Genomic DNA, 17460 nt, shown 5'->3' on the forward strand with positions numbered 1-17460 from the left:
CCCACAGCTCTATAGTAACAGAGAAAACCACAGGCAGAAATAAAGCAAAATGACAATAAAGGACCTTGTGCAGGGCAAGAAATTTATCAGAAATTAAGGAGAAAATAATTGAAAGACTATTGGGTTTGTATTTGTCTATATGGAAAGGCTCTTGGATTTTATCAAAATGCCACCTTTAGTAACTATTTTCTTACCTAGGCAATACACTTTAAAGAGCTTTATAACAATTAATTACTTACTTTCTGGATACTTGTATCCTCAGTAAGGTACCTGAGCCTCAGATCAGAGCTCTCTCTCAACAGTTTAACAGTCATAGCATGCTTATTAAGGAGACCTTGTATTTCCAAGCAATCACTTTAGAAGCTTCACTAAAAGAAAAGAATGTGCAAGAAGACTTGGTAAGATTAGTGTGCACAAGCAATGCCATGCATTAGGTATGCAGCAGAAGAAAACCAACTTGCATGTGAGACAAAACTGTGACAGCAATGCAAATATATCCTCAATTTTCTGTCCTTGTGTACTCACTGCAGGTCTGACTGGCAATCACACACACCAGAGGTCTTGAAACTCCAGTGGTGTGACCTAAGATCCTCTGTGAAACAGCAGCAGACAACTGTGCCTGCACATGAGGCTAAATTATGGACTAAGGTTGGTTTTCATCCCTGTGAACTTTTCACCCGAATACGTCTCTAGTTAAAAAAGGATTTTTGTCACATATCAATCTTAAAAACGTTTTGAAAGCTTCAGGACACCAAATACCCAGATAAATAAGAATGAACTAGAATGTAGAGCCTGGTACCTACCCTTCTGCCCTCCAGGCAGCGCTGGAGCTCGGGCTTGGCCAGCACAGAGTGTCGGCAGCCGTGGGGCTGCCAGGTTATTGCTCTCCAGTCACAGGTCCTGTTGTCAGAGCAGCTCAGGCAAGGGACAATCCACTGCCCTGGAAAACAGCAATGAATGTCAGCACCTCCTCTGTATTCTTCTGAGCGGTTTTATTACGCAGAAAGCAAGTTATTTTTGGATATTTTACTCATGTATGAGTAAAAAATCCTCATAAGGCAGTTCCCCTAAATTAAATGCCCTCCAACCCTTTGAAGAGACTATTTCCTGTCACTGTGTTATGCCCTTTTTATTTAGTTAGGGTGGGAGTCTTTTTCTTTCCCTGAAAGAGCTGCAAATGCTCAAATTTGACAGCCATTTGTGGGTTCATTTCTCACTCCATGTTGCCTTTCTTGTAGCAGCTTGTCCTTCCTCAACAGAAGGGATATGAGAAAATGGGTGAGGAGGTTGAATGCAAAAAGACATGTCTGAAGATGAATTCTCATCTACAATGAAACATCTAAAGGTTGGATGTATGGTTGAGAGCAACTGATACAAAAATTAAGCAAGATTAAGACTTTCCTTCCAAAACACTAATTTTCTTTTAATTTGTGAGAATTCAGAGGACTGTCCCAGACTACACAAATACATTTCAGAGGATGACAGTAAAGTGAATAACATATGTGGTTTATTAGATCCTGATCTTATTTACAAAAATGATTTTGAAGATTAGGAGCACAAAGTGATCAGTGGGTTTTAGTAATCCCTTATCAAAAGTTAAATGGCTTTGTCATTTTGATTTTTCTAAAACTATTCCTTTGCAAAATCCTACTAGAAGCTTGCAGGATTTAATTTCTGAAGGAAGGCAGAAAATTTTTGAGTTGCCTTTGTATTCAAATGAACAAAATAAACTATTTTTCTAGATCTTATAAGTACACAGTGCTGACAGCATCTCCCAATGCCTGTGTAACTGCCAGCAAAACCTTCTTTTGTTCGTATTGAAGGCACAAAGAAGCGTGCAGAGGCCTAAGGTCCTTGTGTCAGTGCTACTGCCTTTCTACCACAGATGGGTTTCTCACCACAGACAGCCCAGAAAACAGCCCCAAAATCAAATACTTGGAGATCAGACTAGCCTTAGTGTCTGTCCCCATCACAACTACCAGGGAGCAGCTCGGCAGCCAGCTGGGTGTGATGGATTGCTGCTGCAACAGCAAAGAACCCAAGGCTGCCTTTTGACATTTTGCCTAGCCAGGACTGAGGGGAAGGCTCAGCAAAGAAACCCTGAAGGATCCCCATGGCCTTGGGAGAGTCAGCTGCTACCTCAGGAGCAAGAGAATTTCCAGGGAGGCAGCCTGTGCTTCCACTTAGGCAAAAGTCCAAGTGACTCTGTTTTGGTAAGCAGCAGGGTGAGTAATCTTAGCAGATAAAGAAGTCCTTCTAAATACAATCATCAAGAATTTTTTTGTATGGGAGCCCCCACAGGTACATCTAAGGGACAAATACATCCCACAGTGCCACAACCATGCAATACCAGTTTCTGTGTACCCTGCACAGCTGCCCCTATTCTGCCCTGTGCAGAACATACGCCACCCTCAGATGCAGTCGTTGATTTGGAGAAAATTATAGCAGGCTGAACCTAACCAAAGCCCTGGACACTGGCTTTGAGCAGGCTGTGGTTCAGTGAGCATAACCCAGCTTCCCCTGCTTCCATGGGCATGGGTGCCTCATGCAGACTGTGCTGGGCAAGCAGCCAAGTTCACAGCATGGACAGAGGAAGGAGGAACACTTGGAACCATGGTGAGAGGATGCAAGTAGGAAGATAGATATACCCCATGCTTCTTGCTCAGAGGAGTTTCAAACTTGCATTTTCTGCATCCTAATCACACAGCTGTTAGAGGAAATATTTCCCACTCAATTAAGGACCATTTTAAAGTTCAAAATTCATTAGGACAGGAAAGTAGCATGCTTGTAACCTGGTAATTTTTGTGTGAAAAGAGAGATCTGAACTTTGGTCCCTAAGAGAGATCCTATGTAGAATTTCTATCAAAGGGTTAAATTGAATCTTTAGCTGAAGTTACAAAGTGGATATCCAGGTCCTGGAGCAGGAAGTTCTCTTCCAAAGGAATCCCCTCCTCTGCTGGGACACCAGAGGCTGAATTTGGGCAATTTCTCTTACTGTAGCCTTCCAGTTCTGGCTGTTGTGAGTCCCTTACTCCTGCTGACTCTCCCTTGGCTTTCAGGTCCCTTGCTCCCAGATGTGGTCTCCTGGCCACCACTGGGGCCAGGAATATTTTGACCCTCCAAGTTCTTTTGCCACTTGTGGATCTTGCTGTTGGCTCCCACTTTGCATTCCATGACTGAATGGTCATTCCCAGCTTCCCAGCAGTCTCATGAGGAAATCAAAAAGTTCCAGGTCTCCAATAACCCAGCAAGAGGTGCCATGCCAACAATTTTTACTGCTTTGTATCTTTTGACTAATAGAGCAGGGACAGAATGGTTGGTTGGTTGGTTGGTTGGTTGGTTGGTTGGTTGGTTGGTTGGTTGGTTGGTTGGTTGGTTGGTTTGAAGTCTGGACTCAGACCCTGCCACTACTGCAGAAGTCTTAATAAATAATCTGAGAGATGTTTCAGGTAGTGACCTGTATCTTAAAATTATACGAAAACTCAGTATTTTTTTCCTGATGTTGTAATTTTTCTTTCAACCCAAATATATAAAGGTTCTGGAAATGTCTAAAACATATCGATCCCTCATCTTATGGAATTTTCCTTTAAACATCCCATACTTTTATGAACTGATTTGGTTTAAGGTAATAAACTGGAAAAGTAGAACTATATAAAATGAATATTGAGGAGCCAAAATATCTGAACAATAAAAGTTTAAACTTTGGCAACTGAAAGTGATAAGTAGCTTTTGAAAAGCTTCCTTTAAATAGTTAGGTTTATGTTTAATAGTTCCCTAGGTACATTAATGAAAAACATAGATCAATTTTTGGCATAGGCTAAAGGTTAGTGGCAAATGTAAAAAGATTTGAGAACACGGATACATGGAGATAAATTCATATTTTCAGGAAGCACTAGCATTTAATGCTAATAACCAGAATAATTCCTGGTTTTGTATTTGCATAGATTTTTTAATGATGCATGAAAATTTGTGCATTTTAAATCCATCTATTATGAACTTTTCCTGTTGCAATTTCCCAACAGTTTGTCAATGCATCCTTAACCTTCAAAAATAGGACTGTGTTCAAAGATAAAATGAATCTCATAAAAAAGAAGACCACAGTAAGAAATTGCAAACAATATTAGTTTGGAAATTAGGCCTATTTTCTATAGCAATTTTAAGTTGCTCTTTCCTCACTTCTAAAGTCAGCAGCACATAAGGCAGCTTTCAGCACCATTTCAATCAGGCAGCATTTTGTGGTGCTTCAGGCAGAAGCATTAACACTGTCTCTGCCAGGCAAGGGCAAGTTTACCAACAGTTAAGTGAATGAGAGCAAGAGAAGCACACTGTTAATTTCTTCACAAATTAAAAATTGGCATAATCAAACTTTATGAAAACCTGTAAGTAGGGGCCTTCCACAGGAAGAGTGAAAGCTGGATTTTGGCTCATTAGAGTAGTTATCAGTTGCAAACATAAATCTTCTGCTTAAGATACGAGATTAAACATTGCCAGTACTCCCTAAATCTGTTCTCATAAAATGGCATGAAAAGAAATATACTTTCAAAATAATTAGTTAGGATTGTTTACTTTCCATTTAAAAAATATTAGCCTAAAATTGGAAGTTTTAACTAATAACAGCTGTACACTTAATTTGATCGTTTTGCTTTTCCTTTCAGCCTCTTTCATTTTTATTTCTCCTTTTACATTGTCATAGCCACAATTAAACATATTTTGCATTCAAATTTAAAATCAAGGTTTTTCTATAGTGCCAAAAAATCATCACTGTAAAGAGAAAATACTATTCTAGCTTGGTAATTCAAAATCTAAATATTTACACTGACGCTAATTTGTTAATTTATGACTGCTTTACTTTTGTATTTGGTGTGCATTTGGTACCTTAAGATCTGCAAAAAGCTTTTTCTCTGTGAATAGGCTGTGGAAGTATTTTTCTTTTTGTTCTAGCTGTATTTATGAAAAAGACAAAAGTAAAAACTATGCTTAAAAGGACATGACTTTCTACAGAATAAATAGCCTTAGGCCTATGGACTTATGTCCAAACTGAGATTTACTCCTTGTAACCAAGGGCCACATTGATTTATATGTCTCTGCTGGACCCAAATCCAGACAGCTGTTGAATGCAGAGAGAGATCACACAGAATTATTTTAAACTGGATACAGTTGTAGGAAGAATGGAAAGTGGGATATAATTTAAAAATATGTGTCACAGCAACAGAAAATTAGAAGTGAATCTGTGATATCTTACACACCAGATTTTGTTATTGCTGCAAACCACATTTCTACAGACTGCAGTAACCTGATTCACCTGCAGGAACTTAGCACAAGTTGGGTTCTCATGCTCTCTTTTAGTTCTCTTCCTCTCTTTCCTTCTGAGAAGCAAAACACAGTTAATGTTTGCTGACTTCTGTATTATTGGTAATGCAACAGTATGAACAAAGAGCTAATTTTGATATGATAGCCTGGTTCAAACCAGATGTGAATCAAAGGAGAACTTTTCAAAGAAAAAAGATTTTTTGGCAGATAAATCAAAATTTCATTCCGTGATGTAAACACAAAGGAAAGACACTTCCTTGTATATTGTATATTCCTTATATATTGTATATTGTTGTATATTCCAATTTGTATTTATTGATTATAAGAGGGACAGAGAGAGAGATGGAAATTGTATAAATTTGGTATATTTGGTATATTTGGAAAGGTGTTGAGCTTCCTTTAAAGAACAGTGCCATGGTGACTAGGAGAGGAGAAAGCCACTTCTGTGTTTGGCTAGACCCTGAATTACTGTCTCTGCTCTACATCAAAGGATTAGAAATTAGTAATGAAATCCTGGTTGTACTGAACTATAAGTAGCCTTGTAAATTTTACATTAATGTCAGAAGAAGTAAGGTTATATCTTTATCTCTGCTGCTCCACCTCAGCCTTTGTACATAGCTCAAGGACAGTGTATGACACTTCTGCAGAATTTTTGAGTTATCTTCTGAGGGGAAATGACATTTCTTGGCTTCTCTGAAAATTTAACTTATTTAAGAAATATTAGTGCTTTAGCAGGGAATTTGCCATTTGCCATTCTTCATTGCCAGGACTGCTGTATCATCTGGCTGCTACAAATTTGGAATGATTAGTTCAATTTGTTGTGCATAGGTTAGTGCATGTCCATAGCAAAGAATTAACATTGTTTCTAGTTTTTCTTTGATGAGGTGCATGATTTAATTTTCAGAAAAAAAAGGGGGATAAAGTACAAACCTTTTGTGTCTCCAGCTTCACAGGACTTAAACACTGTCTGTGAAATTGCTGAGAGGTATTCACCAGAGAGAGGCTGCAAGCCACAGGACTCCTCTGGGCGAATTTTGGAACCACAGTCCTGAAATAAATAGAATCTGTGAAAATGACAGCACTGTGCCCATCCACACCACCTTTAAATCCTCTTCAAGAGTAAAAAAGTTATTTGGGGTAGTTTCACAATTAGTTCATCCTTAGCTCTTCAATATATAATTTAATATGAAATTTGGAATCCTTTTTCCATACAAAGGTTTTGCAATAAATTATCCCAATCCACAGTAAACATACAAGATACTACATTTGCTATAGATTTAAGAAAATTTATTAATGCAAACATAGATACTTTTCATGTAACATCACATTGTCTCTACATATTATATAATCTCTACCTATTTGCCCTTAGGAATTTTGTATGCCTATTTGTAGTCATATGGGGATCATTTCTGTGATGAAATGCCCCAAAACAGCTTCAGGAGATACAGGTTTTTAAAGGAAAAAAAAAAATCTGTTTTCTAAAATGGTACTAAATTAATTTCACAACTGTTACATAGTATCATTCACTGTTGCCATGAAATTATGCTACATCTAGGATGTTGTGCCTAAATTACACCAATGAGCAAAAGGCAATTAAGTCCTAATAGAGTCAAGGTACCAATATGTCAGTTTGTAGAATATGTGCCACTGCACACAGTAATATGAACACATAGCAATATGAACACATGTTGGAATTTTGTACATACTGGTGGTTCTTGATTATGCAATCAAAAGGCAAGATGAAATAGCTGTCTCACAATTATTCTGATCTCATTAAAGTCCATGGTGGTGAAAAAAAAATTAAAAGAAAAAGATCTTCCCAGTGACTTCAGAGGTTTATGGCAGTATTTGTGCATAAATAAGCCACCAACCAGTGGTTACGTGTGGGTTGTCCTGTTCTCTGCTTAATCTCTCTAAATAGGGAAAGCTGCTAAGACAAAATGAATGGCACAGTATCTTCTAGTATTAAACTGTGTTTGGGAGTTTCTATTTAACAGTATAACGTCAACTAGAATTAACATCAGAAATCTCCTACCTTGCAGTAAAACAAATTGCACAGGACTTCACAAGAGAGACCCAGATTCCTGAATGTGCTTCCATTGCCCTCGACACAGTGCCATAAAATAACAGGGATTTTCTTTTCATTCTGCCCAGAGTATGTGTTTAAGCAAACAAAATTTTATTTTAATCTCATTTATTGGGCAATACCATTAAAAACAATTTTGTGTGGCTGGGTTTTTGCTAATTGCACCTACATGCAGGGAACTATGTAACTGAATACCTTTGACTTTGTTGTGTTTTCCAAGTAAAGGACACTGCTTGCATTTCATTTGTAAGTCACATCTAAACTGTCATGTCATGAGAGATTGTGAATCCCTGAACAAGACTTATTTGTTTCATTTTTACCTTTGTAGGAGACCATCATTAACATATTTAATATAATATGCAAAATGAACCTGTGTCAGATACAGATTTACTGCAGCTCAATAAATATATGGCACACTGAGGGTTTTTCTAAATGCATGTAGATTTTTTATTAAGACATGACATCCTTCTTTCCTTGCCCAAAGATGAAACATCTTGACATCTTAAATATGTTTACAAAAGATACTCATGGCAAAGATGAGAGTCAGACATGTAAACTTAAATGATAGTTGTTGCTCTGTGTCTGTTCCTGCAAACCTTCATTCTTAGAAGGCAGACATAAAAAGGCCCTCGAAATTTCTGGATTAGAATCAAAAGAAAAATTCCCTTGTGTTACATACTTTAGTGCACATTTAGGATTGACTAGAAGATCAGTGTGGCTTTTTGCTAGTAAACTTTCTTTTATCTTTATGGAAGATTTTCTGAACACTAGCAAATAAAAGAGGAATAAAGCTTCCTTCTGTACATCTACATAGCTTTTAATCAACATAGTAAAATTAAATAGTAAAAAAAAAATCATAACCAGTTTCAAAATTACACAGGTAGAGACAGAGAGAGATGAACAAAGCATTATAAAGCTGACCCACACTCATGCAGCTGATGCATGGGATGAATGTTGTATAGTGAAGACCATTGTGGATGCAGAAATGCTTCAGATTAAGGAATCTAACTTAACTATTAATGGATTTTTAATTGCTGTGGTACCTTTTTCACCACCTCCACCTTAATTTAAAATGATTACTCTAAAACTGCAGCAAAAGGAAAGAAGGTAAGAAGCCCTTGACTTTCCTGGGAGAAGTCATACCATTAGGGAAAAAATGTCCATCTGTGTTCATTTTAACAGTTGGTGCTCCAGCAGTGACAGAGCACCGTAACAAAAATAAAGTTACTTTTAACATCTACACCTGCTGCTACCTATCAGCTCAAGAAGGCATTTTTAAATAGAAAGGAAGGCTTTTCAGTATTTTTATGGAATAATCCAACTCTGTTCATGCATAGCTGTGGCTAAAACCGTAATTTTCGGTGGAAATAGATTATGTTAATGAATTGAGTGCCTTGGAAACTCCCACCCAGAATGCCTGTATACAGGCTCTACAGTCAGCTACTCAGTAAAAGTCCTTCTTGCATTTATATGAAAACCTCTAACAATCAATGGAAGTGGTGGGCTCAATGCCCAAAACCAGGCAATTTCTGCTTCAGTACTCATTTCTGAAATTGTACCCAGCCCAAATCACTGAAGACTACCCCTACCATTCTAATAAAGGATCAATGCATCAGAATGTTTTAAACTAAATAACAAGAATCATAACTAAGATCACATAAATTCATCTTAATGTTGCATACAACCAATATGTAGCCAAAACCCAGAACCCAAGCATGGGTGAGAACTAGTGAATGAGATAAACCTCACTGGGTGTTCTTGGTAAGAAGGTGTGAGACCCCTCCACCTGTCAGCTCTGACCCTTCAGTCTCTGGGCCAGCATTGCCCATCAGCCTGCAGGTCACCCAGCCACCTCCTCCAGGCACTGCAGCCCTGCCTCCTCTCATGGTGCTGCCAGGGCTGTCTCACTCCTTTTGACTGCACTTTAGACATGGCAGAAAAAGCTTTTTCTAGTTCCAAAATTTCTGCATATAAAATTTCTTTGAGAATAATGAGTGTTGACAATCTTCAGTGACTGAAGATTGTCATAACTGCAGAGTACCTATACTAACTGCTAAACAAATTTTGAAAATCCCTGTAGATGCCTTTCCACAAAGACTTAAAGCACTCACTGTTTATATGGACAAATAAATTTCATCCTGACACTATAGCAGATGCAGTGTATTCCTCTGCACTGAGAATGCTAACCTCAGAAAAAGCTATGAAACTGTTTCAAGAAAATATTACAAATTTCATAACACTAGTTCAGCATCTTTTATGTGCATGGGGAATAGAAAAGAATCCTTTTAATCTATGAAGGATTTTGATTCAATTCCATTTTATATGCGCAACATCAGTTAGACCCTATCTGCCTTCCTGCTCCCAAACAGTTCAAAGTGCTGCATTTGTGAGCCACAGAACAAAATTATTCACATGAGACCTAAAAAGAATGACTCTTAATCTAGCAAAGTCTTGTGAATTATGATTCTGAACATCTCAGAGATCCAGCAGAATTAGTTGAATCAAGACAACTGAATGTGAAATCCAGCTCCAACTCCATTAAGAACAGAATATGAGAAACTTAAATTTTGGAAAATATTTCAAAATGTACCTAATTATAATTACAGAGAGGTTGTTTGGGGTGTTTTTCAGTATTTGTAGCTAACATCTGCAGGGATTTTTCAAGTGCTTTCTTAGCGAACATGTTTTCCTCATGAAGCTAATTTTTCCCAAGAAAGAACAGTGATGATTTCCAGCTTGTATGCTTTATAAACAAAGTACACAAAGAAAGAAAGAAGAGGAATTAAAAGAATTTAGTATTTACTCCTCCCTAAGAAGGAAGATAAAACAGGAACAAGGAAGAATAGATAAAGAGAGGCATTTTGCTGTTTATGTTCTGGTGGTTTTTAGTTTAAAAAGTGATACGATAATGTTGACCTGAAGACTTTAAGAGCTGCATCAGTTTTCGATTCCTATTTTGTCCTCTTCTCTGCATCTATCTTTTCAAATGCAAGCTATGAATGTGAACTGACTTGAATTTTGCCAAGTCTACTATCTGAAAATGGTGAATAGCTTGAGAAAACCATGTGCTTTGACAGTGCAAAAAGTAAATGTTTTAAGTGATAGCCAAAGGAATTATTATGTATTTATGGTTCTCTCAATAAAGTGCTGAGGTGACCCTGAATTTTTTCCCTGGTAATTAGGTAAAAAATATTCAATACTAGCTGAGAAATTCTACAGCCTTATAGCTTTTTTTAAGGCGCATTCATCTCTACCCTCCCATGCTCAGGGTATATGGCACTCACAGATCACACTGCAGAAAGATCTATGCTCTAAGCCTCCTAACTGCAAGAAGCACTTGAGCTCCAGCCTTGTCCCTTTGATTTAGGCTATGACCTTTATATCACAGCCATGACAAACACAGCAGAAATTCTCGGACTGAAAAATTATCACTACAATCAGAAAGTATGAAAAGGGATGAGAGAAAGAATGAGCAAAAAGCATTACTGTTCCTTCATGATTTCTTAAGTTGAAATACTCTGACAATGAATACAATGGATTGAAAAAGCATGTTAGCCCAAGACTTGGTCCAGTGAGCTATACATTTGCCAGCACCACTGTTGAAGCTGCTTTTCACAGTAAGCAAAGGTTTCAGATATGAACTCTGTTTCAGGGTATACTGTAACAAAAGTACTTCTCATTTCTAGCACCAAATCCTTTAGATGGTGAAGTACATTTATTAACTTTTTTTTAGTTTTTTTATTTAGGGCCCGGGGCACACTAAGGTTAGGATTTGAAGGAGAGATTCAAGATGTTTGAGTCAATTCACAACTCTGCCTCTTATTTTCTGTATCTTGGAGCTCCATCCAGCACTACTCACCCTTGTAATGTATCATCTCAAAACCCTCATTCAGTTACCACCATCCTCCTAAGTGCCTAATTTTCTTGTCTTGAGCATAGGCAAAGCCACCCACAGCTCACAGAAATATGTAAGGTGGCCCCTTCATCAGTATCAGGAACATCAGTATTTCCTCTCTTACTCTAATTTTTCTAAACTGAACTTTGAGTCAATTCTCTCCACTTCCACTTCAGACAACAATATTGCTGGTGAAAAGACCTACTCTTGCTCACTGGTGAAAGTGTTCCAAATGGTTTGTCTGCTCAAGCATGAACTGAAAAATATCACCCAACTATATATAGACAGTCAGGGGGACACAAGGCTCTCACACTTGAGCCTGGGGGCATGTTTTCTGTGGAAGGCCATCTCATCCACTACTGCTTCTCATGTGAAAGGTGCCAAGAAGAGGTACATGAAATAGGTATGTGCTCATTGCAATGACCCCACTCTGAGCAGGGTTGATCCCTACATCTTGAGCTTTCCCAGCAGCTCAGTGGGAGGCTGGTCATAGTGCCTGGCAATCTTGCAAGCAGCTGTCTCACCCTTCTTTATTTGGCTCTGATTTTAAAGTGACCTTCCATAAAGAACCCTTCTCTGATAAAAAATCAATCTCTGAGGCTTTTCTGGCCAAAGATCAGACCCTTCTCTTATTAAGACAGGCTGTTTGCTAAAGTTATTCAAGGGACCTTGAGAAAGTATATTTTTAGATAGAGTGCATTTACACAAATCTTCCTAACTTTAACCAGCAAATACGTAATGAAAAATCTATTACTGATGTAATTTTAGGCAATGTTGCCTTTACAACAAATGTGAGGGCTAAAACTAAGAATATGTAAATGACACTAGAGAAAGTATCTGTGCAAATGTCTGGGACACATGGGCGGTGCATGGATAGGTCTCCATCCAACACTATCCATACTCCAGCTGCAGCTACTTATATTCAGAATGTGCTGTATCAGTCCACAGTAGTGCAGAAAGTATGACTATGACTTTATGTATGAAAGAGAGTCAGATGATGGGAAGATTAAAGAAGTGACAGGGGTTTTTTCTTCCTTCTTCCTCTTCAGTTAAAAGCTTTGGTAAAAAAAAAAAAATTACTTGACATGAATTAAGTCAACATCATTTGAGACTAAATTTTCTTGGAAAACACTCATAACAGAGACTGCATCAAAACAGAAAAGATAAATACATTTACAGACAGAATCTGGTTATCATTTATGCTTCCCTTATACCATACTGTGGCTTACCATAAAAAAATAACATAATGAAGGACTGATTTGACTTTGAAAATCATTATGTACTTCATTCAAAAGAGCCTTTGAGTTAGAATATTTTCATTGATGTCTAATAGTTGTGACCAGCACTAAATTTCACATATTCCCAAATACTCATCTAATATACACGGCTGGGACACAGGAGTGAGATGGGTAAGTTTGTTTTCCTAGAACACCTAAAAATCTATCCATGCAGTGATTTATTTTCTAAACTATAATGGGTTTGAAAATTACTCAAATGGATTTGCAGCATACTGGCTGCTATAATCACAGAAGTGAATATAATGGATTTTTACTAACCATGATCTCTTTTAAAAGATACTGATTGAAGGTTTGCCTTCTGGTGGACAGCAGACTGAAAATGCAGGCTTACAGCTTGATGGCTCACAGAACAACAGACTGCATGCAGGTAGCTCTCACACATGGACAGAAACAGATTGCATGCAGTTAGTGCCAAATAAGCAGGCTGAAGTTAGAATTTGCCATGCTTTCTCCAACAGCCTTTTTGCAGTAATTTACTACAACTACCTTTCATTCAGCTAAAGCAATCAAGCAGCCAGTAGTTGAACAAGACCTCCCTCAAAAAAACCAACTACTTCTGAAAACCAAATGATGTGCTTAATGACTATATTTATTCTATTGCACAATGCATGGTAAGTGACACTTAGCTGAAGTCTTGCTTTGATAAATATTGAGATCACATTAGCACAGAGATGGGACGTAGTGGAAATAGAAATTTAAAAAAACCCTCACAAATAAAAATTTAGGCTCTGTCAACAAGATATTAAGGCAGTTAATTACATCTTATTGGACACAGAATTTCCCCTGACCTATACAAATACTTTCATACAGAAATTCACTCTCCCTTATAGGGAGACATCTGGAAGATTAGTGTGATTTACTTCAGGTCTGGGGAGCAAAGAGGACACAAATAATGCAGTCAGCATAGCACAACAAACAAAATTGAATCAAAGTGACTCAGATTATTTCCACTGACATGTTAGAAACATGATAACTACTGTTTTTCTCATAAGGATAGAGGTTACACTTGGATCTGGGCAAAGTTCCCAGCCCAGGTGAAACTCACTCACCAAGATTCATCACTTCAAAGAAATAATTTTCTATAGAGCTGTGGACTCCTCCACCTCAAAAAAGTATTTTGAGTCAGCCTGTGAGGTGTTTAGTGTTTAACTTTCTTGTGTCTACTAATAAAATTAATTACTGTAAATTCAGCTTTCTGGAGATGTGGAACAAGTTTTTCCGTCAGCAGAGTTGGCATAGATCCATTCACTTCCTGTAGCAAAACCTCATTTGTTATGGTTCCCATTGTTTTTCTGATTGAAAGGATTATTTAATTACAGGAAATGTTCCCTGAGCAGCTCTATATTAATGGATTGAATATTATAGTTTCAATATTTTTGCCTTAGATGAACAGTCTAGCGGATGCATTGCCCTGGACCTATACTCTTAGTTTTTAGCTTTTCAACTTCCTGCTTTTCCTCAGTAAGATAATGGCTATCTTGAACAAGAATTTTCTGCAGTGTCTTCCCAGTAGTAAAAAGGCTCTACAAAAAGTCCTAAAAATTTTGAACCAATCACATAGGCCAAATGCTCTCCAGTGCCAGCTCTCTTCCATGTGGCAGGGAGCTACAAGAATTTACTGTGGACATTGAGACACTGGCCCTGCAGCAGACTAGGCTGTTGCAGAAAACTAAAATATTTCCAGTTTGAGTCAGATTTAGAGGATTTACTGCCAACAAAAGGACTGAGATAATGGAAAGGATCTATGCCAACAAATATCAGATTACAGTGTATGAAGTGTATATAGCATACATTAGGTTCCACTACACACTGTAAACTGTAATCTATATTAGATACATTATATTAATTTAATAAAAGTTAAATTAAGTATTAGTGCAAGGATGTTGTCATCTTGCTTTTACTTCATTTTAATTCCTTCCTTCCACATCCTTTTTACAGCCTTTTAATCATCTGACAACAGTAGATATTGTATAAACTTTACAGTCTTTCTTTTTATAGGACTACACAGATGTGGAGTAATTTTGCTGTGCTGATCCTCCCACTAATCTGTTAATAACCCTTTCTCTCATAAAAATGGCATTTCTGCATGACTGAATCAGAGGAGGATACTTACAGAAAAGTATTGATGTTTGATAACTTATTGTCTTTTTCCAATTATTTTTTCATACTAAAAGCATGGGGAAGACAAATCTTGAGGGAAGGTCAGAAATGGGAAAGGTGAAAGGTGAAAGAGAAGCATATGGGTTTTAAACAAACAATAAATTGTTTTCTTAGGACATATGACTGTCTAGATGTGCCATGTTATGGCAGTTGAATAGAATTGCTTAAATAATTGTTTTCAACTGCTAAAAAATATTTGGAAATATTTGGAAATTCCTCTATTTTGCAATAATAAACCTACTACCCTACAGTGTTGAAAGAATTACATAGGAGGAACCAGCTCAAGATTGGCTGCTAGTCTGAAAGCACTGCATTACTATTTTCATACTAAAGAGTGAACTTCAAAGAAAACATGTAATAAATAAAATCTAGCTTATCATTTTGCACTACAAAATGTCCATACAAAGACTGATTTTAATAGAACACCACATAGTGATTGTGGGGATTAAACAAGCTCCTTCTAGGCTAATGAACTTCATTATCTCATCTAGCAAAGTGGGGAATGGAAAGGTCCAGCACAGGTCCAACAAATGACCTCAAGCCAGCTATGAAATCCCAGACATACAAGACTCCATTTCATGTAAAGCAAAAAAAGCTCTCTTGGCCCTATTCTGCCTTTCTCACCCTCCAGTAACTGACTGAAGCAGTGAAGTTAGCTCTGAGTTCAAGCCAGCAAAAGCTGTGCTATAATTATTTATGAGTGCTGGTGGTCCACTGGCAGTGTGCTGCTCATAACCAGTTTTCAAAAGAAGTTGGGCATTTCCCAAGATATTTTTCCCTGTCTTCTGATGACCTCAGTGTCAGCTGTTGAGTGCAATTATTTCTAAGGTCCACAAGACAAACAAGTACCTCTCCCCAGCCAATACAGCAAGTTACAAAAGTAATTTCTATTGTTTCACCATGCTTAATGTTGAATGCCACAGATGCCAGAAGCTAAAGCAAAGTGTAAGTTTCCTGAACACTCATGTTTGCACCCTACTAGATACAACTCATATATATGAGTTGTATCTAGTAGGGTGCAAAAAAAACATATAAAAACATATATATGTTTTTTTTTCCAATGGAGCATCTCTTCAGGTCTGTTTGTCCTTCTTTTCTGAAGTACAAGGTCCTTAATCTGAATATGAGTTGTATCTAGTAGGGTGCAAAAAAACCATATAAAAAACATATATATGGTTTTTTTCCAATGGAGCAGCTCTTCAGGTCTGTTTGTCCTTCTTTTCTGAAGTACAAGGTCCTTAATCTGAAGCTTTCCTCATACAGATATAATGGTATAAAGAAAATACTGTGTCAAATCATGATACACTGTCAGAAAAATGACAAAGTAGAAGTAAGCTGATAATAGTTTATCATGATTTTATCTGGAATAACTTGCTGTCTGCAAAACCCACATGTCCTGCTTTAGGATCACATGATTAAGACTGAGCACTCATACTAGTACATTGCTGGGTTGAGAAGAAAATACTCAGCACTTCATAGGAAGAACTACTTCAGTTCCTGGTTACAGGAAGGCACAGAGCCTTTTTTCTGTAGTATTTTTATTCTAAGAGTCCCTTTTCACAGATAGTATGCAGGAACCTCACAGGGCTTTTCTAAAGCTGCAAGACAGTTTGCAAAAATTATGTAAAGGCAGAGTACAAGGTCATTGAATTATTTTTTATCATTTTCACCTAAACTATAATTCTGGTTTAAAAAGTGATCCTTATCTCTATGAGAAGGAGAAGGATAGGGTTGCTATTGCAAGAAGAGCTGTTTTCTGTAATGTTGTGATGGCATCTGTTAGGTTCCCCACCTTACTCCCTGAAGGAATACTTTTCTCCATTCACTTTACTAAGTGGACTGAGAGGACTCTGAAGTACTAATGCTCCAGCTTAGACATGAGAGAGATGCTCAAACAGGGATAAACATCTCCATTTAGTTCAGAGGGTCTTCAAACACACTAGAGACATAGGGAATCGAAGCAAATCTGGACATATTTAGGATGACTATGAAATCTCAAGTTGTCCTAATTTTTTCACTATAACATTTTAGGACAGAGGTAAGCAATTGACCCAAGAGCATTGTGTCATTCATATTTTGGCATGTGAGTTGATTTTTCAATTCCGGCTTAACAAGGCTCTATAAGTTATGTCACAACAGCTGAAGCCATTTTGAGTCAAAGAATGGACAGCAGTGGCTTCAGAAGTTGATTTGGATGGTGCCAAAATTAATAGCCCTCTGGAGGAACCAGGATAATGCCCATCTGCCACAAAGGGAACTTACTGGAAGTATCCCCTGAACAGAAATGCTCCCATGAAGAGCTGATGCAAAGAGAATGCTCCTACCAAAAGGAATGAACTTGATCCAGGTCCTTAATTAAGTTTCCAAGCTTCTTAAAGTCCAGCATTTGCTCAGCAAGTGAGAGGGTCAAACCCATATCCAAAATAAAGTGTATGATGTGCTGTTTCCATCTTGACAGAAATCTACACCAACACTTAGACACCATAGATGTCTTTGTTCCCACAAATGAGACTTTTCCAGATGGCCCTTACTTCCTTTCTAAGTTGTTGTTTAGGATTAATAGACACTTTTGAAGGAGATTTTTTGGCAGGCAGGATCTTAAAAAGTCAAAAGAATAAAAACTGCATTTTTAAACTTCTGTACTCTATGTTAATTTGCTTTGTTGTTCATACTATTCAATTGCAAAATAATAACAGCAAATACTATTTACA

The 17460-nt window shown here is 37.5% G+C and overlaps 1 protein-coding gene across 4 annotated transcripts in view; it reads right to left on the bottom strand.

The window, feature by feature from the left end:
* CPED1 (cadherin like and PC-esterase domain containing 1) overlaps positions 1–17460 on the bottom strand; it is a 136670-nt gene that overhangs the window by 17530 nt on the left and 101680 nt on the right. For 3 of the 4 annotated variants that reach the window (XM_018910186.3, XM_009086781.4, XM_050985354.1), the window contains exons 17-18: positions 6241–6358; positions 804–940 (exon numbers count right to left, since the gene is read on the bottom strand). In XM_018910186.3, the coding sequence (XP_018765731.1) occupies positions 804–940; positions 6241–6358 (255 nt within the window). Of the gene's footprint in view, positions 1–248; positions 369–803; positions 941–6240; positions 6359–17460 lie in introns of those variants that run through there. The other variant, XM_050985357.1, reaches the window with a different exon arrangement.

The sequence above is a fragment of the Serinus canaria genome, chromosome 1A (assembly GCF_022539315.1).
Source record: "Serinus canaria isolate serCan28SL12 chromosome 1A, serCan2020, whole genome shotgun sequence".
NCBI lineage: Eukaryota > Metazoa > Chordata > Aves > Passeriformes > Fringillidae > Serinus > Serinus canaria.